Here is a 27374-nt window from a genome sequence, read left to right on the forward strand (position 1 = left end):
CACCTAAAGTCAGGGCCTCATCATTCCTTGCACATTCGTAATCAAGACCTGCGGTTAAGCTTCTGGCAGCTAACAGGGCAGCTAAAACTGTCTTTCTTTCTTTTTTTTTTTTTGCTGAACATTTTTTTATTTATTTTTTACAATGCTAACTTGCATTTGTAAGGAAAACTGGAATCAGTTTGTAATTATTATTCGGGGAATTTTTACACACTGTTTGGATCCTGGTTAGATTTTATACACGCTTATCTTAGTTTGCTTCACTCTGTCCAGCCTGCGCACATCTACAAATGGAGTCCTCCTTCATGGGGGATCATTAAACCTTCACAGCCCCAGGGCAACGAGGGCAAACAGGGGGCAAAGTTTTGGCTCAACAGCCTCAATCTATCATGTTAAGGGGGCCCCCTGATATATTCAGTACTTAATTACAGATATGTAATTGTTTTGGTAGTCTTGCATATATGGTTCCCAGTGCCAATACTTCATGAATGTCTGTATTTGCCTTGTATTAAATGTAGTAAATGTACTATTCCCAACAATTATTCAATACAGACAGCTGAGGATTCTCACTCCTGTGGCATAAAATGTTATCCTTACATGTTATATACATGTTGATTTATTTTAAATTAGATGGGCTCTCTTTATGTTGCCAGTGTTCCTTTGTTTGATCGCGTTCTTCTGTGGCTGAGTACAGTCTACCTTGGGATCTAACGATTTAATGTTTATTTCTTTGTGGGAAATACTGCATGTATGGCTGTTTCTGTGACATATGTACAGCAGCAAATGAGATTAGCCTTGATGTCAAGGAAATCTTTAAAAAATAGGTAAAATAAATTGGTTCTTCTTAGATTCTTTCTGATATGGAAATGTTCTGAATAAACCAATAAGAATGGAGATGAAATCTATTAAATGGACACAATTTTCTCCACTGCCAAATAATGTCTCTAATGTTTGTCCAGTTCCCTTTGCAGACATGCTCTGATTGTTTTTGGCATTTGGGCACTGCTGGGCTTGATAGTGTTGGGGTGCAGAGCTAGTTTCGCACCGACTCACACCTTTGGACTACGGGGGGGGTCACATTAGCATTTGCATGATATTGATGCAGACAATAGGCAAATGTCATTAAATATTTACAGTCTCATTCTCCCAGACAAAAGTTGTTTCCCTGTGCTAGGCCATCGTCTACATACCTTGTTCATCAGAGCCAAAGAATATGCATAAGGAGTTCCAAATCTGCTTTTCGTGGGTTTTTTACTTTTTGCTGTATGAGTAGGTCATCAACTGAAAATGGGTCTGTACAACCTGGTGCAAGCCAGACACAGCAATTGTTTATACGTGCTAAGTGCTCATTTGTGCTTCATCCTGTTGAAATCAATTAATACTGAGTGGGGCAGATTATGACATTGTCAGTATCAAGGAGGACAAACTAACTGCAGCCTTTCCATCGATTTCCTCATTTGGGTCCCATTGCTGAAGCAGGGGGGTGTAATCAAACTCCCAGGCCGTTCTTAAAATGGCCGCACTGAGAGAGGACAGACCACAAACACTTTCAGCGAAGCGCCCTCATTACAGCCATGATGCGATTGGCATGATGAAAGAGACAGGGTTCTCCACACCCACTCCTTCTTTCTCTCTTTTAGAAATGTAATTATCGGAATTAATTGCTATTGATGATTGAAGGCTGATTCTTCCTTGCTGGGTGAAGAGGAAGGAAATTGATAGACCCAAAGCCCCTGTTCTATTTTGTTTTGTTTCTACCCTCCGAGCGATAGAGCCAGCGAGGCCACAGTACTGTGGATTCCCCTGGGATTTAATGGAAATCATATTATAACTTCAGTGAAACTGGTGGGCAGTATAATGGATAGGGAACTGGGCTTGTAACATACAGTAAAGGCTGCAGGTTTGATTCCCAGCTTAGGACCGCCATTGTACCCTTGAGCAAGGTACTTAACCTGAATTGCTTCAGTATAAATCCAGCTGAATGGATACTATGCAAACAATAATGTTCTGTGTGACTGCTAAATGTTTGCAATATAACTCAATTGAATGAGTTTTGTTGAGAGTTACTGGTACATTGGAGTAATTTCAAAAACTTAATCCACTTGAACTTGGGCGTAGAGTCTATTGTTGACCTGAAAGGTGTATTTGTATACACAGAAATTGTACGTGTCTTCACATCTGCATAAATTCACATTTTTGCCATACATTTCTAATCAACAAGGTGCAATTCTCTCTCCCAACCTCGACCATGGACTCTCCACCCAATAGAATTCAAATGGATTCAGTTTTTGAAATTTCTGCAACCTCTGCCATCGAGTGCAGACCGGCATGGGATTTTCTTGGAAGCGCATGATGTCAGCACTGCATCTTATGACTCCACAGTTAGCGAATCGGGCCCCTAGACAGGCCCCAGAGCCAGACAAAGACATTTCATGGGCAGCTCAACAGACGGCCTTGCAGGCATCCTATCGACCAACAGGGGCCACTAATTAGCAGTAAGACACTGTAACCCCAGCCAACTGAAACCCTTTCCCTACAGGGCTGCCTACCACTGGTATGGTCCACAATCGATACCAGATACCCTGGGGCTCATCCATGCACCAAAACAGTTCCTTGAAGGGATGGTACCATTTCAGGAGCTTTCAATATTATTTCTGTTTTAATGTATTTTTGAGGGCCAGAATGTTTTTGTGTGGAATGTTTATAAGCTTTATTTTGGATGTGTCTGACAACCTGCCAGCTTTATAATGGCTGGCAAAGGGGCTTTCACAGATTTGTGGTTTAAAGCAAAAAAAATAAAATTCATGTAACTCCAAAGAGGCTTGTCCAGCGGCATTATGTTTCCAGCACCTGTATTTATGAATATATTACTTTATAGTGTTTTTGCAATTATAAACATAAATATCTGTCTTTATCTCCTGCTGTTTCTTCTGTCCTTAAGCACAGTGTTCTCAGGTTGCATGTGCCATATGAAATGCCATATGAAATAGTTTCAAGTGAAAATAAAATTAAACTTAATGTCTTACAAAAACAACAAAGCCCCTATAGCAGTATTATAAAGCTGGAAAGTCGTCAGAAGCTTCTGCAAGTATCTAAAATACTCTTCATCGCGCACAAAAGCTGTCTAGGTTCAAGCAAAGACATACAATAAAACCGAAATAATTTTTTTTTTTAAACCGCAGAAAGCTAACTATATTTTTATCCAGATGAGCCACCCGGTTGCCCCAGATCATTTTCTGTTGATTCAGTTTTGAAACCAGTACACTCATCTGTCCTCTGTTTAATTTCATCATGAAAAATACTCAGAGCAGAGTACCTGGATATGCAACGCAAATAAACATTGCTTAACACTTTACATGATGTGGTAACTTGCAGTCTTTCATGTGTAACAGCTACTTGCACTTGTTGTACATAACAGGGTTGCCATACGCGTGCACAGTTTTAGCACCCAAACCTTTTACAGCCCATGAGTAAAGCTCACATTATGAATTCTTCATAGCATACAAAGCTAAAACTGCATAATTTATCGGCTTGGCAGAGGGCTTTATTATGGGCAACTACACAATATACAATTTGCATTTTAACCTTTTCTATTGTGTAAATGTCTATTTCAGTGAAAATACTTATTTCACTGAAACAAAGGTCAATACCTGGCTAAAGGGCACTAATTGCAGCACCCCACCTAGAAATCAAACCTTCCACCTTGTGGTTACTAGGCAAGTTCCCAGAAAAAAATTCCTCACAAATGTACACAAAACCCCTCACACATATGTACACAAAATGGAGCCACTACGTGTGCACCGTATGTCCGGATCCGTCCGTCTCCACGGATTCACAGACCAGCCCACAGCAGCCAGGGCAGCGATATTCGAGGCTCTCCTGTGGCATTTGTGACAGCGTGGCCCCCGGGCAGATATTAGCGATGCGTTGTTAGCACCACTGCACAGCCAGACTTGGCCAGCGGGAGACATATGTCGCCGCATCAAATATCACGTGCGCTACAGAATCTGCCAGGCGCCAGTCAGCCAATCAGGGCAGGGAGGCAAGCCCCTGGGCAGCACTGAAAACTAACGTTCAGTGAAGAGTCAGGAAAGCATCAAGCTTCACGGAGCACAGACTCCTGTGGGGGTTCTAAGGCACAGACCCCCAACTTCTTGTCCCGCCCCTTTAAACAATGCCTCAGGCTGTTTATTCAGTGAATTTAGTGAGTTTATTCCAGAAACCGCGTGTGTCACAGAACAAGGGGGGGGGGGGGGGGGACTGCAAGGAGTTTCAGAGCCTGATGCTATGTGGAGGGGTGCCCTTCTTGACCCAAAAACCCATCTGAGACAGAACCGCCATTATGAATACCCTGGGGAATAATTTTTAAAAGTTTCCCAACATTGTGGTTTATGTGTGTGCATCAGCATCTTCACTAGCCCTCAGTCTACCCCGCCTGCAGTGATGGGAGAGGTGACCAAAATGTAATGCTATGCAAAAATCTATGCAGAGTCAAACACCATTAATCCTCTGACCAGGCACCTGAGCTCCCCTTACATGAGCACTCCCCATATGTCTACAGTGCAGATTTAGTCGATTTACCCGCTGAGCGCTGCCTGTCAGCTTAATGCTTGTTTTTGGAGAACGTGACCCTCGGCGCGGAATCAATGCGCGCGGGCACACACTGTACACACACGTGCGCGCACACGCACTCAGAACACACACGTGCAAGATGGACAGAGGTTCTGCTGATTGCCTTCGTTGCATGATGATTCTGCAAGCATCAACCGGGCCAGAAAAAATGCTCATCCAGCTCCTCTCCTTTGTTGTTGTGCCACTACTAAAACTCTGAGGCTCAGCCTCAGGCTCATAATAAAATCCATTCACGTGGTCACCTGGCACCGCTCCTGTAGAGAACCATAGGCAGCAAGCACCTGGGATGACCACGGGAAAAAAAGCGGACCGCTTTCAGAGCGCGTGTCTCGCAGTGGGAGGTTCATAATGGGAGGAGGGTGACGCGTGCCATTTCTGAAGGGCCACACCGATTTATCCCCCCATAGCTTCCGGGCCTTTCTCAGAGGAACAATAAATCTTGTTTTATCTCCCCATTGTGAAAAATTGTCTACGTTTTTTCCCCAATTAAAGTCCCCGAAAGCTTTCGAGGGCTGCACTTACGCCAACAGCGGGCCCTCATAACGGGCGGAAGGAACCCTCATTAGAGAAGTATTGGATGCGCTAAGCTAAATGACGCGGAACTCATTGGAGGGCCCCCAGGACGAGGTCGGCTCTCAGCATTAAGAGTCATAAGTGTGATGATTTACTTTCTCCGTTCCTAGGGGGGGTGGCGGGGGGGGGGGGGGAACACAAAGTTCCCTCTTGCCGGATCACGGCGCTTCCTTTTTTTGTTTGTGACAGGAAAGCGCCGCTTCGGTGTCACGCTGTCACAATTTGACGCTTTCCTCAGGGAAAAAAATAATCACCGTACGACGTCTCGCAGCGCCGAGGCTGCTGACAGAGGCGTCCATCGGCAGCGGAGCGTTGTGCCCATGCATTTGGGGGGGTAGATAAAGTGCTGGGGGGGGGGGGGGGGGCACGGCGCGGTGAAACGATGGAGCCGTAATTATTATCATTACGTCAAGTTTCCATATCGGAACAATAACAGTCACTTTGGATAAAAGCAAGGGACAATCCCACCGCAGCATCCATGCTCTCCTTATTGCCCGGAAGCACGCTGAGACACACGCCCACCTATCTATAAAGATGCTGAGAAGTGTCTTTTTATCCCTCTTGCATACACACACACGCGCACGCACACACACACACAGGCATGCGCACACACACACACACACACACACACATATATATATATAGTGAGAGCTATAATTTTTTAGACAAAGAAAAATAATTTTCATTGATTAGGCGCTGTGCTCCACAATTTTATATTTGTAATCGGGCAATTCACAGGTGGTTCAAGTGTACATTCGCAAGTTTTATTTAAGGTTTAAACGCCTTGGCTACACCATGTTCATTCAGGGTGCTATAATGTTTGGGACATATTAATGTTATGTAAATGAAAGTAGTCATGTTCGGTACTTTGTCACATATCTTTGCAATGCATTCACTGCATGAAGTCTGTGACCCATAGACATCACAGTGTGGTCAGTATCATCACTGCTGATGCTCTGCCAGGCCTGAACTGCAGCCATCTTAAGCTCTGGGGTAAGTTGTCTTAGGTTTTCTCTTCAGCATATAAAATGCATGTATTTTGAGAAGATGCTTCTGTACACTGAAATGCGGGGACTGTGTACAAAGTGCTGTCATTTCCAAATGGTGAAACCAAAATGCATTTTAAAAAATACCCTTTAATAAAAGCTGAGAATCCGCACTGTAACCACACATTAATTGTTTGATTACAAATCTAAAATTGTGGAATACAGAGCCAAATCCAGAAAAAGCTCACTATGTACCAAGCAGCAATGTACCTAGCAACTGGTGATCACCGAAAATACTGTTTGCCTGACATATGTCCCGGCTTTCCCATAATAATAAAAAACAGACTGTAAGCCAGCTAAAAAAAAAGCCTTTGCTAATTAGTAATAATCCTTAAGCTCTGTCTCTCTCTGTCTGTCTCTTTCTCTCTCTCAGCTGGCATGACACAGATACCTCCTTTCTGACCACTTCCAATCTGATTAAATCCTGCTACAAACAAAGATAAAAATCTTCCCCTCCTTCACGCCAATGCATCTGTTGGACTTTATTTACAAACCGTATGAATCCCAAACTGGCTCAGTTACTCGTGCCAGCCTGTGTTTGGGAGTCCCCAGGGGGCATATGCCCTCACAGCTGACTGTAAAAAGACAGACTAGCGTGGATCTTTCCTTCAGCTTGCGGGGAGAGACGAAGCCAAAGATTCCACAGTGTGTTCTCATTTCACATAATTCAAAGTCCCCTTGTGACAATATCATTCCCCTCTGCTTGTTTTGTTTTACTTTTACAGAGATGAAGTAACGAGGTGCAATGAATTCAGACACTGGAAAGGTTCCAAATGTGGCAGGCTCTCCCAGTGTAAAGGCATTTTTTTTTTTTTTTTTTACATTGACGGAACTGAAATTGTTCTTCAGCTCTGGATACGCCACATAAGAGTACGTAACGCGTCTCTCTCTCTCTCTCTTTCTCTAAGGCCCCTTGTGACATCCCCGCTACGTTACCTGTGCATTTCTTGGGGCTTCCTGGGCGTTTTCCGTGAGAGCCCAGCTTGCAGACGAAATTCTCCTCCCAAAACTCGGCGAACCAAACATTTCTCCTGTTGTTGGAAAGGGACCGGCTCCGGAAGTATCTGTCGAAGGCTGGGGGGGAGGCAAAAAGAAGACGGGGGTGTTGGGGAGGAGGCGGTGTTTGCTGACGAAGCAGACACACATTGGCTAAACTCTCACGCTGCCACCAGAACTGACGCATTTACAGCAAGAACAAATGTTTTAACTCAAAATCAACCCCCCACCTCCCACAAAAAACATTGATCTATTCCTACTTTAATCACACAGTTATCATAAGAGCGTGATCCCTTGCAGGTCTTGCCAAAGTAAGATCTTGCTTGTTTGCCTACATTCTTATGTTTGGACATGGCATGGAACCAATGGCATAGGAGGGGAGGAAGGGATCGTGGAACATAGCGCTGACTCACACCGCTCTGTCCACAGCAGAACCACCTTTCTAAACTCAGTGCTGGAGGCTCTTCAGAGTACATCAAGACATGGATTTATGACCAGTCCCCTTTAAAGCTGAAGCCTTGATCTTAGGCCAAGGGATGGGTTTCCTAGTTGTTCTGCTAGCCTGGGTAAAGATGGACTGGCTTACCAGTCCATGTGGTACATGCCACATCTTGAGAGGTATGTTACATTGGCTGGAGAGGCTGGTCTTTTATTTATTTTCTCATTATAACCCACTGTCACCGGAAACATTCACTAAGAATTTGAAGGAATGTGCTGATTGGCTAACACATAATTGAAACATACCATGTGATGAGGCCTTTGACCCTCCATATACTTCCTAGCTAGCAGAAAAATAAGGGAGGAGAATTGCGATAAGGGAGGATTCACAAACAAACTGGTTCCGCCTCCAGAGTCTCAGAAATAGGACTTAATTTAGCGAGCTTGAGACATTACCTCCACGTTTATTGGAAATATGCTGAGAGAGACCTAAATCCTGTAGCTCTCTCGTTAACATTAAGCATGCTGTGGCCAGCTGAGCTTGCTGAATATTGGCAGTAAGCCACTTAGTTTCTTAATGTTAAACAGCCAATCTTACTGAATACAACTAAGACACCAAGATGTTTGTACACATACCACAGACTAATTAACCGTCATTAATGAAGCTCATTTAGCTAAAGTTTCCAAGCTAGCAAGTTAATATTACCCTGGTTTAAAGACCACCTTTGAAGTTATTTCATTGTGGATCACAATGAAATAACAATGTAGCTTATTAAATGCAGATAAATAGCTTTACTTCACTAACTTGTTCCTTTACCTAGATAACTTGTTCTAATAGTATTTATTAGTTAGTTAGCAACTAGGGTAAGTAAATCAGAACAAAAAAAAATATTGGATGGCTCTTGTTAAAAACAGATATGATTTGTCGAATATGAAAAGGGAGGATTCCAATCAACGTGAAATACAGCTTCTTTGTGAGTGATTCTGGCCACTACTGAAAAGGAGGGATTCCAGCCTTAGCTTTCTAGCCAAGAGACTGGTGAAAACCAGGCTAGTGTAAAGCCGCACAATCTTAATGACCGACCCACAGCCAAATAAGTGCCAGTGCTCAATATCGGAACCATTCAACCCTGATCCTCAAGTCTCATACCGTCCACAGAGGCCCGTTTGGGCAGGATAGTGACTGCACCCTCTGCCACCCTCTCCTGTTGGATCACTGGGGAGATCTTGGAACCCCAGCTGTCTGAGGCCACCCACAGGAAGTGACCCGTCTGATTGTTTCGCTTGGCAGCGTCAAGGATTCGCCTGCAGTGGAGAGACACAACATTTTACTGGTTAGTTTAGGAGAGAAGCATTCAACTACCAGTCCACCCACACACACACACACACACACACATACACACACACAGGGAGGAAGGGAGGGAGAGAGAAAGAGAATTGCCATCCTACAGAAATAAAGATACATAACCACCTTAGCACTCACAGCACGAAGAGACAGTGCACAATCACATTTTATTATACACCTTTCCAACTGTAAAGCCTGGCTGTCTCAAGTCTGGTTCCATGCTCATTTTCCAAGGTATTTCCTTCCAGCCCAACATCACTACCGAGGTTGGTGATCTTGCAGGTGAGCAAGTTCTGCATGATTACACCACACTGTATCTCTCAGTATCTCCACAAAAAGAGGAGGACATTAACACTGAGGAGAGAAAGCAGAGCTCTGCCACTGCTGATCACGGCAAACAATCAACGCTTGAAAAGAGGAGATTAGGTGGAATCAATTTTTGTTCTGCAAGAAACCCTTTGCCTCAGACTGCAGGGAAAGTCCAGGAAAAAATGCCTATCTAAGCAGATTGGTCTGAATTCAATGAGAAGTCCTCCACAACAGTTCTGATTGGATGGTGCCAAGAAAATGTAATTGTCCAACATTGGAGGCTTGCTTTGTCTCCAGTTCAAGCTAGATTGGTTCCAGTTCTAGAGTGGAAAAGCGTTTTTTTACAAGGTGAGCTACATGTCTCCATTTGTATCTAAATTTGCTGTACATTGAACAGAAATTTTAGTGGTCCGTCAGCTCAAGAAATTTAACCTCAGCTATAGCTACAGTATTCATTTTTTTCCCCAACGCTCATGTATTTTTTTGCTCTCTTTCAACTCTAAGATATTATTCTTTAAACAAATTCTGCTCGCAACATGTTTCATCTGAGATTTGGGAATTGTGTTAATTGGATGTTGGCAAGTACCTCTAAGTAAAGCAATAATAAATAACTAAATAATATGCAGTGAAAGAATGGCATAACATAAGACGCTCACCGAATCACCCCAGAGTCAATGTGAGCGTTATCTGTATCCACTGTGAGCGGTTGTTGATTAACTGATAGGGAATTAAAAATCTGCTCTTGATTTAATAGCACGAGGAAGCAATGAAGCAGAGACTTCTTTGCTCGCACGCACACGCACACGCACACGCACACACACACACACACACACACACACACACACACACACACGGCTCTGACTGAGACACCCACGCAGACACACACCTGATGTCGTCTTCATTTGCAAACATGATCACGGCGCGGGCGCTGGAGGTCTCCAGCAGCCGCAGGATTATCTTGTCAAACTCTCCTGGTTTCGGCTCCCGGGGGATCTTCAGGGACTGTGCAATACACACCCCACCTGCAGCAGAGAGAGAGTGAGAGGGGGGGAGGGAGTGAGGGAGGGAGTGAGGGAGGGAGAGGGAGGGAGGGAGGGAGGGAGGGAGGGAGAGAGAGAGAGAGGGAGGGAGGGAGGGAGAGAGAGAGAGAGAGAGAGAGGGAAACAGAGAGAGTGAGGGAGAGAGAGGGAGACGGGGAGGGAGGGAGGGAGAGAGAGAAAGAGAGAGGGAGAGAGAGACAGAGAGAGAGAGAGGGAGAAAGAGAGAGAGACAGAGAGAGAAAGTGAGTTACAATCTGACTGCTTCTTTCATCATCACACTCGGGGAATAGAGATGAAGAGCCAAGAAATGGCTCAGACAGAGCCCGCCGTCTCCTGAAAGGATTTGGATTTAAATTACATCTGATAGCACAGCATTGCTCTACCAAAGGTGTGTGGGGCCGTATTGTGACCTCCAGCACGTGTATTAGCTTATTTGCTTTAATTCATCACTACTGCATAATTCATCGTTTTAGCATCATTATTATGCTCAGCAGATGCCCCAAATGTAGGGCAATTTAGATGTCATCAGAGGTTATTTATAAAACAATACATACTAAGTATCTTGACTAAAGGTACATCAGACATTAGTCTCGTGGGATTTGAAACAAGGACTTTCCTCTAAAGTCTAATTCCTTAAAAACGACTTCACTGCTCAGCCACAATTACCCATGGGATAGTGTGCAATATATGATTTGTGATGAGACAGCAGCAATTTTTTAAAGTATGCACAGCCTCCTGTACCCTTCACTTGTTGTAGAAGAACGGCATTACAAGGCAAATTAAAATAAACATGATTGCATAAGCCGTGCTGGGCAAACAGAGTGATCTTACATATTTAATACCAGACATAATAGCTCCATCATTTTCAAAGCTCTGCATTAGATTATTAAGACCGCGTTCTGACATAAATTATGATCTTCCTCTTGAATCCAATCTCTCTTTGTTACAGACCATTTAATGAACATCTGCACTTTCCTCAGCTCTCTCTCTATCTGTTACTGCATTTTATCAGCCAAGCAATCTTTAAACACCACTGTCCCAAAGCCAACTAGTAATTATCCCAAATTAATATCCTTTCAAGGATAATCACCATTCTTATCAGCTGCTCCACACTTTTATTCAAGCTGTACTTCTTCATTATTGTCACATTTGTCATTGTTGAAATAATATTACACCTTACATTGTGATTTGGGCTTTCTTGAAGCACCAGCATCAATAACCATGATGCAGCTGGTATCAGCAATGAATGCTCCAAAATAAATACAAACTCATCCCCATAGAAAAGCTTAATGTCATTGTTGAGGCTGAAATATTACTTGTTCATGAGTGGCAAACTAAATCCAGAGTAACTTTACAGCTGTACATTGGATTAAATTGTAACCCTCAATTTCCAGGTTATTTTTTGGGTATATGATCTAAAACCAGAAAAAATAAATAAAATGTGATCCAAACAAATAGTATTTGCTACAGATTTATATTGGAGTATATAGCCTGCTTATTTTGATATGAACTCAATTGGCCAACATTGCTTTCATGTCCTGAAGAAGACAAGTAAAACAATGAGTATAATGAGATTAACCCGGTTTCCTACATATTGTAGTTGAATGTGTACTTTTAACTCAAATTATTTAACGAATACAACTTCAGATTTATTTTCATAATAATTCTGCGGTATTATCAGCAGCTACGTAGCACTGCTCATCTCAAGATATAAGTACTAATTCACCATCCTGCTCCAAATTTTTAATGATGAAACAAATGTTAATATTCTAAGAAATGAGACAAAAATAAATCAAAGCAAATGTAAATGAATATGCATGTATTCATTTTCATTACGAAGGCTCTTTATAGCTATTTTTGGTTTAATAAGAACACACTTATTAACATTTTTTAAGCATAATTCAACCAGACAGATTTCTGCAAAAATTAACAATTTTATTGGATTAGCAAGGCAGGCGTGGTTGCAAGGAACACGACTGGCATGGATCTTGCCTTCAGGAATCTCAGGCAGCAGAGTTTGCCTGAGCTGCCCATCTGCCCAGCAGCAGCACAGAACGAAGAGCAATGCTCCCCCTGGAGGTGGGATCAGGGATGGCAGGAGACTGGGGGAAGGGGACACTGAGATTAGCGAAATGGCAGAAGGCATGGTTGAGTAACCTTTTAAATGGGTCACGGAAAAGGTCACCAGATACAGTGTGACCCAGAAAGCTCCCTGTATGGATATACACTACAGTTCCCATTTTTAAACGGGTCCCCATAACATGAGGGGTTTTTTTTCCCCAACCCTAGTGCTAGGAAACCAGGCCACCAGAGCTTAGTTACATTTCATAAGGATCTTTATTTGTTATCTATAAATCTATTCGGCTTTGAATAGATGTGCTGGTGGAGGTGTGTTTCTGTAGCTGTCAAAGGTAAAGTAAAGCTGTTTATTCAAAAACTTTTTGTTAGCATCTGCCCCTTGAAGAAGTAGGGGGCCGCCACCTCAATTAGTTGTTCAATTACCCATTCCAGGCCCCATTGAACAACTAATTGCCCTTAATCAATAAAGTTGAATACCTGCCGGAATTACTGACTTGTTAAAGTGCTTCAAATGAATACCAACAAATGGCACAAAACTATGTAATTGTATCCGTCCAGTAAAAAGAGGCAGGCTTACAATAGCGCATTGATGTGACAATGAACCGAACAATGACTCTTGTGACAGAAGTGCTGTCAAATCCACTGAATTACTGAATTAATCGAGAGCTCAGCTGGAACAGCTGCCACGCAAGGAGACTCCCTGAGCCTGAGGTTGGAACACTCTGCCTTGCAGGAAGTGACACATTTTGCGAGGACTGGGCCAACTGATGGAGAATTATTGAGAAAACCGCACACCTCTGAGCCACCTTTGGGACTCAGTCACGGTACTGTAGTCCAGGAAAAATGGGGGAAATACACAGGCAGAGACAGGACACAAGCACCAGCTAAATCAGGAGGTATGCTACAATTTCTCAAATGTTGTCTTGATTTTATATTATATATTTTTTCGTAATATGATTTAAGGAAATATGAACTAAACTAACTGCATTGGATAGATAAGTGTTGTCTGCTAAATTCTGTAGCATTCCTTTCTAGTATCGGCAAACATTCCAGATCAATTGGATGTCCTCTTGCCTACAGGCTATTGGATTGGGTTCACCAAAGACGTCACAGTCTCTGTCTCTTTCCTGCACGGTACAGTCGACAAATGTGGTAAATGCACATAGCAGTTTGACAAGCCAATTTAATTACAAGTTGAATTAAATGTTATTAAGTCACAGATTCCAAATTTTCTCATACACTGTAATTAAATGATACAGTCTAACTCAGCAGTGTCGACTGGAGTGCTCTTACCTTGATTAGTCCGTTAAATTCTTTATTATTTAATGATCCGTATTTTAATAAACATGATTTATCTGAAGTGAACTGCTGAGCCCATTGAGAAAAAGCATAAGGAGACAGTGGGAGTGCAGAAATATATATTTACATTTATATATATGTATATATTTATATATATTACATACTGCACTGCAACCTTATATTCATTGTTCCATTTAAATCCAAATCCAATGTGCTGGAGTAGAGAGTTATAACAACCGAAATTGTGTCACTGTCCCAATACTTTTGCATTTAACTATATAGAGTAAATCTACTCTGCTTCAGGCTCCTGTCATCATCTAATTAAGTTTTTTCCATTCCATTTCACTTTCCACGGTTGAAATATTAATGCGAGTTAGAGAGAGCAAGCAGAGACACTCCACTTGGAGTATTAACCTCAGGGTTATGACATCTGAGGTAAAAATGTGGGGACACTGGAGCCCACAGTCTTTCCATTCTGTCAGATAATTTCAGATTAAATTCCATGTTTCTAAAATGTGGATGCAATTATATCTAAAGCCATGTTTAACCTTTTGAAGAAAAAAAAACATTCCTTGCTTGTTGCCGTTTGCAGCTATAAAGCTGATACAGTTCTGTTACTGTTGTTGACGTTTTCAACTTTTATCAAACCCAGCAATTGACTTAGAAAGATTTGTCTCTACCATGCCAGATTCACTGTTTTCAGCTGCATTGGTTATCAGCTAAATATGATTATAATATCAGCTAATTATCATGTATAATATTCTATATTTACATTTAGGAGACATTATAATCCAGAGGGGTTTACACAGTTTAGATTGTTTACATTCAACCTTTTTACATCGCTGAATATTTACTGAAGCAATTTGGGTTATCTAACCCATTACATAGGTTATTCACATGTGAGACTTTTTTCCATGAACAAATCTGAAAAATGAGTGGTAGATTTTTAAACCAGGAATTTTAAAATTATTCCAAGCTACTAATTTCACAGTTCATTACATGTTTACTGCCTGCTTTCTATCTGTTTTCCCTTTTTTAAACTCACATTTAATTTAAATATGCAATTCAACTGAAATACTGATGTCTTTAAAATATTTTCTCAGTATAAATGGGCTCTTTTAAGTTTGACCATAATAACAATCATTACAAAATCATTACAATATAATTGAACGCTTTACAGAACAAAAAACATGTGAAGACACTTTTTCCACAAATTCATTTTAACATTTTAAAAACAATATGACATACTCCTTGCATGGTTGTGCATTGTACTCGCTTGGTAATTACACATTTTTAATTTGCAAACTTTAATTTCAATTAAAAAAGAAATGATTTAAAACAATACACAAAATAAACAATGCACAATCATTTATATTTAACCATTTGTAGTGAGTGCCCACTGTTCCCTGTGTTGTTCTGTCTCCATCAGTCATGTGACGATGCATAAGGAACCACTCATTATCTTCCACTTGAAGCACTTGTGAGAAAGTATTTCTTATCTGGGCGTGAGCAGAGGTGCGTGGGAGTGCTAAGCTTCGTCGGCACTTCACATCTCCTCTCACCTGCAGAGAAGCACGTCAGCCAGCCCAAGCTCAAGCACCCGATGCATTATTTTTACAGTACTTAAAACCCGGGGAGAGCTAATCTGCTAAGAGCGAGACAAACATCATTGTGAGAGGGTAGGGGGGCTGACATTGCGTTTCACAGAGTCCTCACACTTTAGAACATTTTGTTTCCCTGAACCTGAGACATCTCCACACTCAAAGGGAGTAGTATCCGTGCGGCACTCCTAACACCTAACAGACACGGTGTTCCTCCTTCTTAAACACCTCTAATAACATACATATACAATATGTATACAAAGGCAAAATATCATTATACATCCAGCACACAAGCCAAAAGCATATGTGCACCAGCATAGAGTCAGAGATGCCTCTCTAACTGCCAACAGTAGAAAGGTAACTAGAGGCCACTTACTAGAAGGCCACTTGCCTATCCTCTTTAAGTCTAGAAGAATTGCCTTCTCCCACTTCTCTGTGCTTAAAAGAGCATTTTAGAGAGGCTAACATTTTCCCATAGGATATTTGTTTTCCTAGCAATCATGTTGGTGGTCAACTGTGTTTTCCTCTGAGATCTAGGCTAGCTGTGCAAAATGCAGAGAGCATGGTGGACCAAGGAGACCCAGATGCAACACTGCTTGATGAGGCAGGAAATGCAAAAGCTGGACAGGCAAAAATAGGAAAAACAATCATGCATACATTTACATGATCTGACTTTTCTAGTTGTGGCCAAGCCAACATATTGGCGAAAATAATATCAAAGTTCAAGGCATCGCTGAAAAAAACAGATCAGTATTAACCAAAATTCCTTCCCAGGGCTTTTAACCTTCACCCATCACTTCAAGTCTATGATGACTAAGAAACAGTAATAAACCTCCCCATCACTTAAATTATATTTTCACACTTAAATATGATTATATGGTGTGCTTTAAATATGTTTTTTTTTTCTGAGGTGGTGGGAGTTACAGGATTCCAGCAAGCTCAGAAATACTTGGTATCAAAATGAATAAACAATGAGTGACAAAACTAGTGTTTGGTGTGACAGTTATTATGACTTCTGCCGACAATAACATAAGGCTGTACAAAAAAACCTGGCAACAATGAAAGGCTTGGCATACAAATTCACATCATCTCCAGTTTCTCCATTCCATTTTACTCTTGCTGTTCATGAATTGTGCTGGAAATGTTACTGTCTTCACTTTAATTAGCTACACACCTCTTCGTGCCATTGTTTTCACCGAGCTCCATCACATCCACTGACACAGATGCATGCGTACCTTTATGTAAATGCCAATGCACCAGCTTATGTCCAACACAAAAGCTCACACCCACCAACAGAGAATCTCACTGCATATCCACCATGCAAACACCAACACAAAACACATCTGCCAGCACATGAAAAATGAAGCATGAAATACTACAAATGTAATGTCTACATACACATTGCTAGTCAACCCACACACGTGCTGTGGTGCCATAAAAATGTACTGTATGTCTGTGGGTGTGTGTGTATGTGTCCACACATGCGTGTGTGTGTGTGTGTGTGTGTGTGTGTGTGTGTCTGGAGCTGATCTCCTCGCGGTCTGTCTGTCCAACACTGTATGCCGACTGCAGTCAGAAGCGTGCGGTCTGGGACAGTGCTTCAGACACATTATGCAACGGGCGATAGTGGTTTGAAGAGTCTCACAAACAGTTCAGCAGAAGAACACCGCTCCCACCTTCTAGCCAAGCACCATTTTCCAGGTGCTGAAGAATACCTGAACTAATTAAAAAAAACAAGGTTACGCGCGCAATGCGACCGACACTATGCCCGGGCCGAGCCGCTCGTGGTTCTTTTAAAGAGGCGTGCGGCGCTGAGTCCGTGCCTGAAAGAAAAGGGCGCTCTCGTGCTCGCGTGCTCCGGCCCGCTTAATCAGTGCTTTGCAAAACAGTAAAATAAACGAAAAGCACAGCCAGCCCCCGGACAGCTGGGACCTCCCATTACAAAACATCTTTTTGAACCTGGCCCCGGTTGCGCTGCAGAAAAAACATAGACTTTACCTTTCCGTTAAAAGTGTACCCAGGAATTCAAGCTGATGTCAGAAGTTTTTTTTTTTTTTGTGTCCACCGCTGCTTTAGAAGTGGTTGACGAATCGCAATGGGACAGATTTTTGGGATGGTTTTCCAAACAGAGACATTGTGTCCGGGAGGGGGGGGGGGGGAAGGGTCTGACATCTGTTCGATCTAGGGACATCAATAGTTTGTGATCAATCCCTTTTGACTGCCGTCACTCTTAGGGAAACTAAATAAGGGTATCGGATTAGGGCCGATATAGCGAAGCCAGGACATGCCAGCAACGCTGAAGGTGAGCTGCTAGTTTTGGGGGAAGTGAGAAGGAAAGAGAGACAGAGAGATGGAATGGTTTTCACTCATTTCCCATTGTTGCTGACCTTTGCCTGAGTGATAGATCGTCCTGTAAAGGAGAGTCAAGCTTCCATGAATTTTCCTCCCCTCCCAGAGAATTACTCACGCCCATGTGTCTTAATATCACTCACAGGCATATATATCTTGTGCATGCAAATGAAGCCCCAGGGGTCAGCAGTGAGCGTTTGACCTGAAAGCTCCACCTCTCACAGCCTTGCAGCAGAAATGACTACGTTGCAATGGCAATACTGCTGCAATGTCGCATGTCCGCTCCACACCATAGAAAGTGGCTGAAGGTAGAATCAGTCTGGATTAATGTTATCCCACACTGACCGCAGGCTTGGATGCGTGGACACTACTGCGGTGTGCAGTAGCCACTGCTACGGTAGAAATCCACTGGTTTAATTCCATGCGAATGTCAAGATGTGTGAACATCTTCATTACTTATTAATAGGCTCGATGTCACCAGCTGCTATTAATCACCAAGATGTGCATGTATGTGCAAAAGGGAGATTTTGGGCTAAATTTCAAACAAACTACGATACATGTAGTGCATGAGTCTCACTGTAACCTTGAGTATGTTAAGCATCCAAAGCCAGTTTTAAGTTTCTTTCCCAACATTTTTTGTCCATTTGTCCTGCTTCAGCATTATTAATTGAAGCGCTGCACGCAGTCTATCCGCAGACATCCCAGAACAACGTTCAGAGGAGCCTGCGACGAGACGCCGCTCAGCCACGATGCAGCCCGCAACTCGACGGCAGCGGCCCACCGCTCGACGCAAACGCTCCCCTGCCCCGGCGAAACGGGGTCTGTGAGGGAGACCAAGCTCCGCCCACTCAGGCAGCATCTCGTTCACAGGAGACGAGCCCCCCCGAAAAAAAAATGCACCGCGGCGCTCGGGGTAACACAATCATGCCGTAATCAAGCCCTTTCCCGCGAAACCCGCCAGCCACGAAACATAATTTACCTCCATTAAATATCCCAAAAGACAATATGGGAGCGTGTTCAAAGAGGCTTTCTCATGAAGATGCTGCGTGCGTGGCATGGAGAGCGGGATGGAAATTCCTTTGTGTCATGCAATCATGCACTTGAGATGCAGTAAACGGCTGCAAATGTTCATAAACCATTTGCTCGTCCATAAATGCCTGACTGAGGGTGAGACTACGTGCCTGGCGGCTGATCCTGGAAGGTGACATTGAGGGTTGAGGAGTAAGGGCTAAGAGCTGAGCTTGGGGGGGGGGGGTGTGGCTGAGGGTTCGAGGCTGAGAGTTAGGCTGAGGTTGAGGCTTTAGGGTTGAGTTCACACAGAGGCAGAGGGCTGAGGTTTGTTGTTGAGGCTGAGGGTTGAGGTTCATTCTAAAGCTGACGCTTAAGACTGTGGTAGTTTCTCCTCTGTGCTTCCTTTGTGATTTTATGTCTTTAAATTTTACAATTTAATTGTTATTTCTGCCACTGGCTAGATGGGCACTGTAAACAGTTCCAGCATTCTGATCTTTTTCTTTTTTTCATTTTCCCATTTGCACATAAATTAGATCACTGCTATACTTTGGTTGATGTCTGCATCATGGTAGCTGTGTGCGTGCCTGTGTGTGTGTTTATTGTGCACAGGGAGGGGGCTAGGTGTTGTGTCACAATGCTGAAATATTTTCGGTTTGAAACTCCAATTGCAAAGCACTTATCGGAGGAGAGACACTTTTGTTTTACTGTGAGGGAACACAGTGGGCATTGAGAAGCAATCCTCCGCCATGACAAGGTCAAGAGCCAGCGACCACACTGATTGAAATATCAGCAATTCCCCACAAATTTTCCACACAGCACAACAAACTCTGGACCACTTATTTAGATCACTGAATCAGGCAATAGCCTGAGATTTTATTTGAAAACATATCCAGCAGCACACTGTGATTAAAAATGCGGGTGCAGTCAAATAAAAATGAACGAGCCAAGGGGTGGAGGGGATGGGGGGGGGGGGGGTGCTGTTAGGGACTCAAGCCCAGGGGAAATGTAATGTGTGTGTGGGGGTGGGGGGGGTGGGGGGGGGGGGGGGATGGGGTTGTGTTTAGGATTCAACCCCAGGGGAGTCCATGCTGACCTTGAGAGTAGTCTAGAACTCCATTTACATCTTGCATTAAAAAAGAGATCCACATGTGATCTGACAGAAATCCAATCACAGGCCGTTTACACCTGATATTATATGCGTCCCAGATGTGCCTCTGCCGTCTGGACGTGATCAGATTTCACATTCCTGGGCACGATGCAAATGGGCTCCACAGGAAATTCTTCATCCTTTAGCAATAACAGCTGGACAGTATAATGTCAATGAAGCAGTTTCGGTCGAGAAGTTAATTGTCTTGTTTTTCGCTTTTTCGGCAAAGGAGGCTGACCATTCATTCTAATGATGCAGCTCGCGGTGATCGGATTCTGCTGCTCTGTGCATTTACACTTGGCTGTCACATGGCTGTGATGCATCCTCGTCCGCTCAATCGGACCATGATCCTTTGTGCATTTAAATGGGCCCGATAGCATCGGATCTCCACAGGTGTGACCATAGATCCAGTCAGAGATGCATTTTTATGTCTATGGACACAGATAAGCCCCAGTCATTTCAGTGTACTCCAGAACACATGAACAGGGCTCAAATTACATGGCACCCATAAGCCCATTGACATGGGATGCCCTGCGTTTTGACCTTAATGTCCTTTTTTATAAAGGCTCAGGGCCGTGTAGCGACCCCTACTGGTCTTTCAGGCGTCTGCGACTCAGCTGATTAAGCTGTTGACGTGTCTTCCTCTGGCTAATCTCTGTGCACGAAGCACCTGGCACCATGTGTTTTACAGGCGAGCATACGCTCGTCCACGTTCTCCCGAATCGATAGGGGGGGTTCCAGTAATAAGGGCTGATAAATAAGATTGGGCATTCCAAACAGGGGAGAAAAACAGCATTTATAGATAAACAAGTAAATAAGTACCTGTACACTATTGTGCCAAGCCTTGTAATAAACACGGCCATGGTACCCTCTGGAGGAGTAAATAAAAAAAGGGGCCATCTCCGCTCATGGAAATAATTCTATAGTGTTTTCCACTGCATGCCAAGGTGCTACTGTCCAGTAGCATTTTCCCCTGGTGTTTCCATCACCCAGATGCCAGCCTTCCACACTTATTAACAGGTGTGCTTCCACATTCCTTTGCATCATGCTCTCAAACATTCATGTCAGACATATGGCTCCTGTTTATAGCTACATCAATATGGCTACTGTTTACAGCTACATCGATCTAACAGGAGAGAGCCCAGGAAAGAAAACCTTGAGGAAAAAATCCTTCCCAAATCCTGTTGTGAAATCACTGCTATTGAACCTTTTTAATTAGCCAGTTACATAGCTATATGTGGTGCTGCTGAAAAACAGCCATTTATTCAAAGAAACATTAGCACCGTGATCAATTTAGCTATAAATAATCACTACTCTTAGCTCCTTGGCTAGTTGAGATTGACACTTCATCATTGTGATAAATGCGTAAAGTAAATCTAAAGATCATCACATGTCTGTGGGCTTCCTTAAAGGAGGTACAGCTGCTTCTGCATTCATACATGCATTTCTGCAGTTTCTGTGGAATCAGAACTAGCTGTGTTGTGTATGAAAATATTGTTACGGCATTATTTCCCACAGATGCAGCGTCAGCCAATTTCTTTTTTCTTCCATTCATTATTTTTCTCACTGTATGTCCTTGCCCCACTTTGTCTGAAGAAATGCAAGGTCTAGATATTCTATTCCCATCTGCAAACTCCCCAACCAATACCTACACCAAACACCCCACCCCCCCCCCCCCCCCCCCCCCCCTCCTCCCACCAACCTAACCACCAATATCAATTTCCCAGCAGCTGGCTGCCACCCAAGCCCAAACCTGATGGCGGAGGCTCATTCATTGCTCTCTCGTTCCTATTTCTAAACCTGAAACAGAGACTGCTTCTCCCAGCGATGGACACTTGCCAAGAAACACAGACATCCAGTCCAGCTCCAGTATTCTGTAGCTGGGAGTACCTTCCAGGTTCCAACTGGGAAAAAAAAGGCAATGAGAAAGTACCCCATATACCAAAAGGTGACCTACAGGTCTGCTATTGACAGTTGCTTCAGTTAAATAAGATAAAATGTCAAGGACTGTCATAGGCTTAGAGTCCCTGCAGCCCTGAACATCAATCACAATAAATCACTTTCTTCAGAGGACCTTTAATGTTCTGCTTTTAAGCTGAAATACAGAACACACAGGTCCTATTTAACCATTTCAGGCATGATGGTGTTTTGTCGACTTGTGAGCATATTGGTGATGTAAATAAAGGATTTAGAATGGCAAGTGCATTTTCACTGGATTTTTACTATTGCAACAAATTAGTGAGCTGTGTTTCTTCTGACCACTATATGGAGCGAATGCAAGTATTGTTTTGGATCTTCATTTTTCTATGTCAAGTCTGCAATGTTCAGCTAAACTGACAATTGCAAACACAGACAAATAGGATTTGTCTCATACAATTCCAGTCAATGTCAAGCAGCTATTCAACTAATTTTAATGGATTTAGGCTGAAAGCACATTATTATTTGACTTGCATTTTCATCTTAATAGAAAGATATATATCAGGAGGGGGAAAATCTCAATACAATAGTATAGCTGTGAGCAAATCATCCAGTTTCCAACCATCACTGTAGCTTCACCCAGCCCAGTAAACTCAGGTCATTCTGATGAAATCCTAGCAACCATAATTTTATTTCTGACAGTTATTATGCACCTTACATGCACTTAACATGGTAGGCATGCTTATTTGTGGAGACAAAGAATGACCAAGAACTCCAATATACATAATCGTGCATTTCTCCATTAAATTAGTCTTTTTTTCTCCGCCATGAAGTGACGTGTTACTGTACAGTACTAGTGCATTAAGTATCCCCACCTCCAGTGCCCTGGCACACACCCTTTCCAGAGACCAGTGCAGTCAGATACTAATGAAATCTCACACAGCCTCGTCAATCTGATTAAAACTGTTGGGAAAGAAGAGCCCACACTACTGGGAGTTTTGGTTTGGGGGGTGGGGGGGGGGGGGGGGGGTGGTGGCTCTACATTACATTATCAGAGCTGCTTGAGAGTAATTGGGACTCTATGGCCACCACTGCAATGTTCCAGGGAAATATGATTAACCTGGACTAATTTAATTCTGCAAGGCCTGGACCTAAATCTCAGGACTTGGAGCTGATTTAGTTTGTGACAGTGTGAAGGCTGCCAGATTGGCAGTGCTGCAGAAACACCTTAAGAAACATACAAACTATCATAGCGGGCAAGACACTGGTTAGGGTTTGAACAATACACATAGATTATTGATATCACAAAATAGCAGCACTGAATCTGGCATTTTTAATTCGGTTCTAAAATATGGGGAAAAAAACTTTCTATTTCTGTGCGGCTAGAATCATTTATAACATCAATTGTTTTGTCTACAATTTCATGGAGTTAGTACAAACTAGATGCCATTAAGACATGTTAAAACTTCTCATTTCCTGTCTGTTTTTCAATTATTAGGACAAAATATCATAACTGTACTGTATGGCTTACCTGAGCCTCACCATTATGGAGGAGGTTGGGGGGTAAGTTATCTGCCAAATGAACTTTCAAATGAAACTTTATTGGCACAGTGGCAACGGCGTGCATGCCCCATTTTCACCGAGGGAACAAGGAACGCGTGGCGGTGGCAACGCCTCATTTCCGCCACTGAACTCCCCGTTTCTGCATCGCAATATCTTCCCCGACTCCCACCCGTTAATGCACGATACGGATATCCTCATACCTTTCCATCTCGCCGAATTGTTTTGGGGGGGGGGGGGGGGGGGCAGAACGGAGATAGCTGCATAGCTGCTTCTGTTCCGAAGCCTACGAGCTGCTCACAATCACGTTTTATTTGCACGGGAAGATTTAGAGAGCGACTGCACACAGCGGAAGCTAGGAAGGCAGCCGGACAAATGAAGAAAGCAGCACCTCTCATCATCTTTACTGGGGCTGTCATCTTGTTTGCGCACAGCCGGGATACCATAAAGGCAATCTCGCAATCCTACAGCGCCAGCTCTACTTTTCATAATTATTCCCAATGACCGTACATCTCATTGAGAATGGAAAAAAATTTATGGTGTGATTTAATGGCTTTGCTTATTACAGTTGCATCTTGTATTTCAATCAGACCTTGGTGATTTGAGTAGGCCTACTTGAAATATTTAAACTGTTTGGATGATGGTAAATTTTTCAAATGCGCGTGCAGATCCCTGAGAATATCCAAATGTACAATAATATCACATGCAATAATTTTGTCATTAATATTGTTTAAAAAAAAGAGACGTTCCTTGAGGAACTTCAGGAATTCTTCAGGAATCTTTCATTTTATAGGGTTAGAGCATGTCAAATCATTTTAGATATCAATGTATATAGGGGCAAATGTACTAAAGCCATTCAAATGAAGTATTTTGCACAGGGAACAAAGGCAATGGCAGAACATCTAATATCGCAGCGTACAATCATGTAGTCTACCCAGTTCCCTAACATAAAATCCAAGCATTTACCCAAAGTAGATCAATCAAGAACACATTTTTGGCTTCTGTCAGTAATGGCTACTATGTCTGCTATGTATATTACACCTTCTGTTAGCCTGACACGAACAGTATTCATTTAACAAATGTGCCCTGGATTTGATTAGAAGTGGCTGTACTCCAGCTCAGTTTGAAATATTGAGGACCGTCACAAAAAAAAAAACAGTAACTGACATCGAGATTTAACAGCACATTTTTTGGCAGCATGAGGGGGTAAAAGCAGTATTTTCTCTGGTTAAATAATCAATGAGCAATTTATTTCCTGGTGCCTGTGAAGGGAAGAGAGTCTGGGCTGCCAGAGGTCATTTTGCAGTGACCCATGCCACAGTAGCGATTGACAGGGAAACTCCTAGGCAGCGCTAAAGTAACACGCTACTTGAGTAAAACACTAACGCGCAAGCAAGACGGTGGGTGCTCTGTTTTTGACAACCAGCTTTACAGTGCAGCTGAAATATGCTATGTGCCTCCATAGTCACTATGGTTATAAATGTAATTAGCTTCGACTGCGCACTGAATGATCTGATAAAGAGACACAAATCATTGTGGACTTCTTAAACAGTGGAGCACAAGTCATGGGTCTTCACCCGGATTTTACCACAGAGCAGGTGCTAAGACGGTCATGATTATGATTTCTGACATCGCAATACAGTGAAACAAAGAAAAACATGCATAAATTGTTATTGCTAAGTTTTAGAAAGGAGGCAAGAGTTTTGCGCAGTTATTTTCCCCTATTTTATGACTGCAGTTTATGCCTGTAGGTGCTACCCTTCCAACGTTTTCTATACAGTAGTAAAGTACATCAAAAAAGGCAACTTTTACCTCACGAAAGATATTTCTGCATTGAGGGAGAAATATACAAAGATCTCCAACAGTAAAAACAACAGAACAAAGTCTTATCGTATTTGTGGACAATGAAGCAGTCAACACTGGATAATTTTCAACAAGTTTCTTTAAATGTTCATGGAAATGTGTGGTTAAACAGACCATTGATAAGCGTTTACCTTTTATTCAAACAAATGCATTCTAGTCAGATTAAGACCCGTCAAAGCCCCAGTGAATATAGTAAATTACATAAGCACAGAACTTAAGGTTAAAGTAAAATGAAACCGGATTCCTGGACCATGAAATTGACATTGAACTTTTTTTGTCATGACACATTAATTGGCTTGAGAAATTATACCAGGCCACTTGATCATTGATAAGAAAATAGAAATGTGTATCCCTATTGAAATGGGCTTTTTCTCATTACCATGGAAGCTAACCTAGGCTGAGAGGCAGAAATTGGGCTTTTCCGGTCTAACCCGATTAAATTTTATTTTCTGTCTGGGAGTGCTTGTCAGGTTTTATTGGTTTAACCCAAATCCCAGTGGGGCTTATATAATAAACAGCACGCATTAATCAAGTAGCAGCTCCAGAATGGGCTCCGGGTCAGCCATTTTGGCCAGGCCATCAGTGGAAACGCTCGTGAAAAACCGTGCTCTGCCGTGTCCTGCGGTATAAAACAGAAACGGCTTCAATCACCGCACGTTTACACAGCCAAGGCCGGCCTTGTTATCTTCTCAGCGGGACAGTAAAATGCTCTGCTTCATTAGGTATTCTCCAAACCCACAGCAGCCTCCACAGAGGGCCATAAAAGGAGCAGCAGGCACGTCTATCACTGCACATTCCCCTCCGACTCCTTTTAACTAGAGACAGCAGTCCCCTGCTGAACCTGCATCAACCCCCCCCCAATCCACCACAAGCACGCACACGCACGTACAGAACCCACCGTCACAACAGGCCCATACATTACTCTGCCCTAAATTGCAGGAACATCTTTTATGACGTTGTTCCCATGATCACGGCTCCATAAATCCATTGGGTAGACTAAGGGAATTTAATCATCCACTTGTAAAAGGTCAGTGTTCAGAGGCCATCTTCACGCCGTTTCCCCATAAAGTCTACCCTCTGTACGTACGTTGTGTAGCCATTACTAATATAGTTGTACTGCAACTGCATCACTAACATGGCATTATTGTCAATGTTTCACTAGCTTAGCTGTATTGTCATGACATCACAAGGTCACTGCACCTCTAAAAAGGAAGTATTGTCACTGCATCACTCGCTCACTCCACCACTAAAATGGAAGTATTGTCACTGTATCACTCGCTCACTCCACCACTAAAATGGAAGTATTGTCACTGTATCACTCGCTCACTCCACCACTAAAATGGAAGTATTGTCACTGTATCACTCACTCACTCCACCACTAAAATGGAAGTATTGTCACTGTATCACTCGCTCACTCCACCACTAAAATGGAAGTATTGTCACTGCATCACTCGCTCACTCCACCACTAAAATGGAAGTATTGTCACCGCACCACTAAAATGGAAGTATAGCCACTGCTCACTAACACAGCAGTACTGTCTCTCCATCTGTAATACTGCAGCTCTGTCAGCAGTGTTATCACTGCATCACTAACATGGCAGCCCCATCGCTGTATCAAAAGCGCAGCCCTCACTAAATCCCGAGCACTGTTGCGCTATGAATAGCACTACCACAACCGCACTGTCACGGTTCTCCATCACTTACATGGATGCTGAGCTCCAAACCTGACACCAGCTCTTCGTTTTCTGCGCTCCCCCTCTCCAGCGCTGACACGGAGACAGGCGGCAGGAAATACCGCCCAACCGCAAGTTTATCAGCGTTCTCCCAATGGGTTCCATTTCCCCGTAATTTCTTCTTATCTTAATAAGTTTCTGCGCTTTCTCGAGTGGCGAATTGCACCCAACATCGCTAATGGATTCACAAATCCTTCAGCTCATCCGCCTATCCCTCACAGGCACATGTTCACAGGTGAGGCCGTTAGACCCTTCCTGCCCTGCGGTTTTATGTATTCTATATAATTTAATAGCACCCGGGCCCATAAGCGTAGCCCGAGCTCTGATTGAATTAGCCTGCTTTACAACTCTCGAGGAGGGACGCAATTAGTTCCCAGCACACAAAAAAAAAAACCCCAAATATGGGCACCCAACTCTCGTTCTGAAATCCACTGAGCTA

The 27374-nt window shown here is 43.0% G+C and overlaps 1 protein-coding gene across 2 annotated transcripts in view; it reads right to left on the reverse strand.

Annotated features, from left to right (window-relative positions):
• The window catches only part of LOC118231955 (metabotropic glutamate receptor 8), a 160793-nt gene that overhangs the window by 45628 nt on the left and 87791 nt on the right, over positions 1 to 27374 (reverse strand). For both annotated transcript variants that reach the window (XM_035426384.1, XM_035426385.1), the window contains 3 exons: positions 10223 to 10358; positions 8833 to 8987; positions 7185 to 7322 (listed from right to left, as the gene is read on the reverse strand). In XM_035426384.1, coding sequence (XP_035282275.1) covers positions 7185 to 7322; positions 8833 to 8987; positions 10223 to 10358 — 429 coding nt within the window. The remainder of the gene's footprint in view (positions 1 to 7184; positions 7323 to 8832; positions 8988 to 10222; positions 10359 to 27374) is intronic.

The sequence above is a fragment of the Anguilla anguilla genome, chromosome 7, assembly GCF_013347855.1.
Source record: "Anguilla anguilla isolate fAngAng1 chromosome 7, fAngAng1.pri, whole genome shotgun sequence".
NCBI classification, from domain to species: domain Eukaryota; kingdom Metazoa; phylum Chordata; class Actinopteri; order Anguilliformes; family Anguillidae; genus Anguilla; species Anguilla anguilla.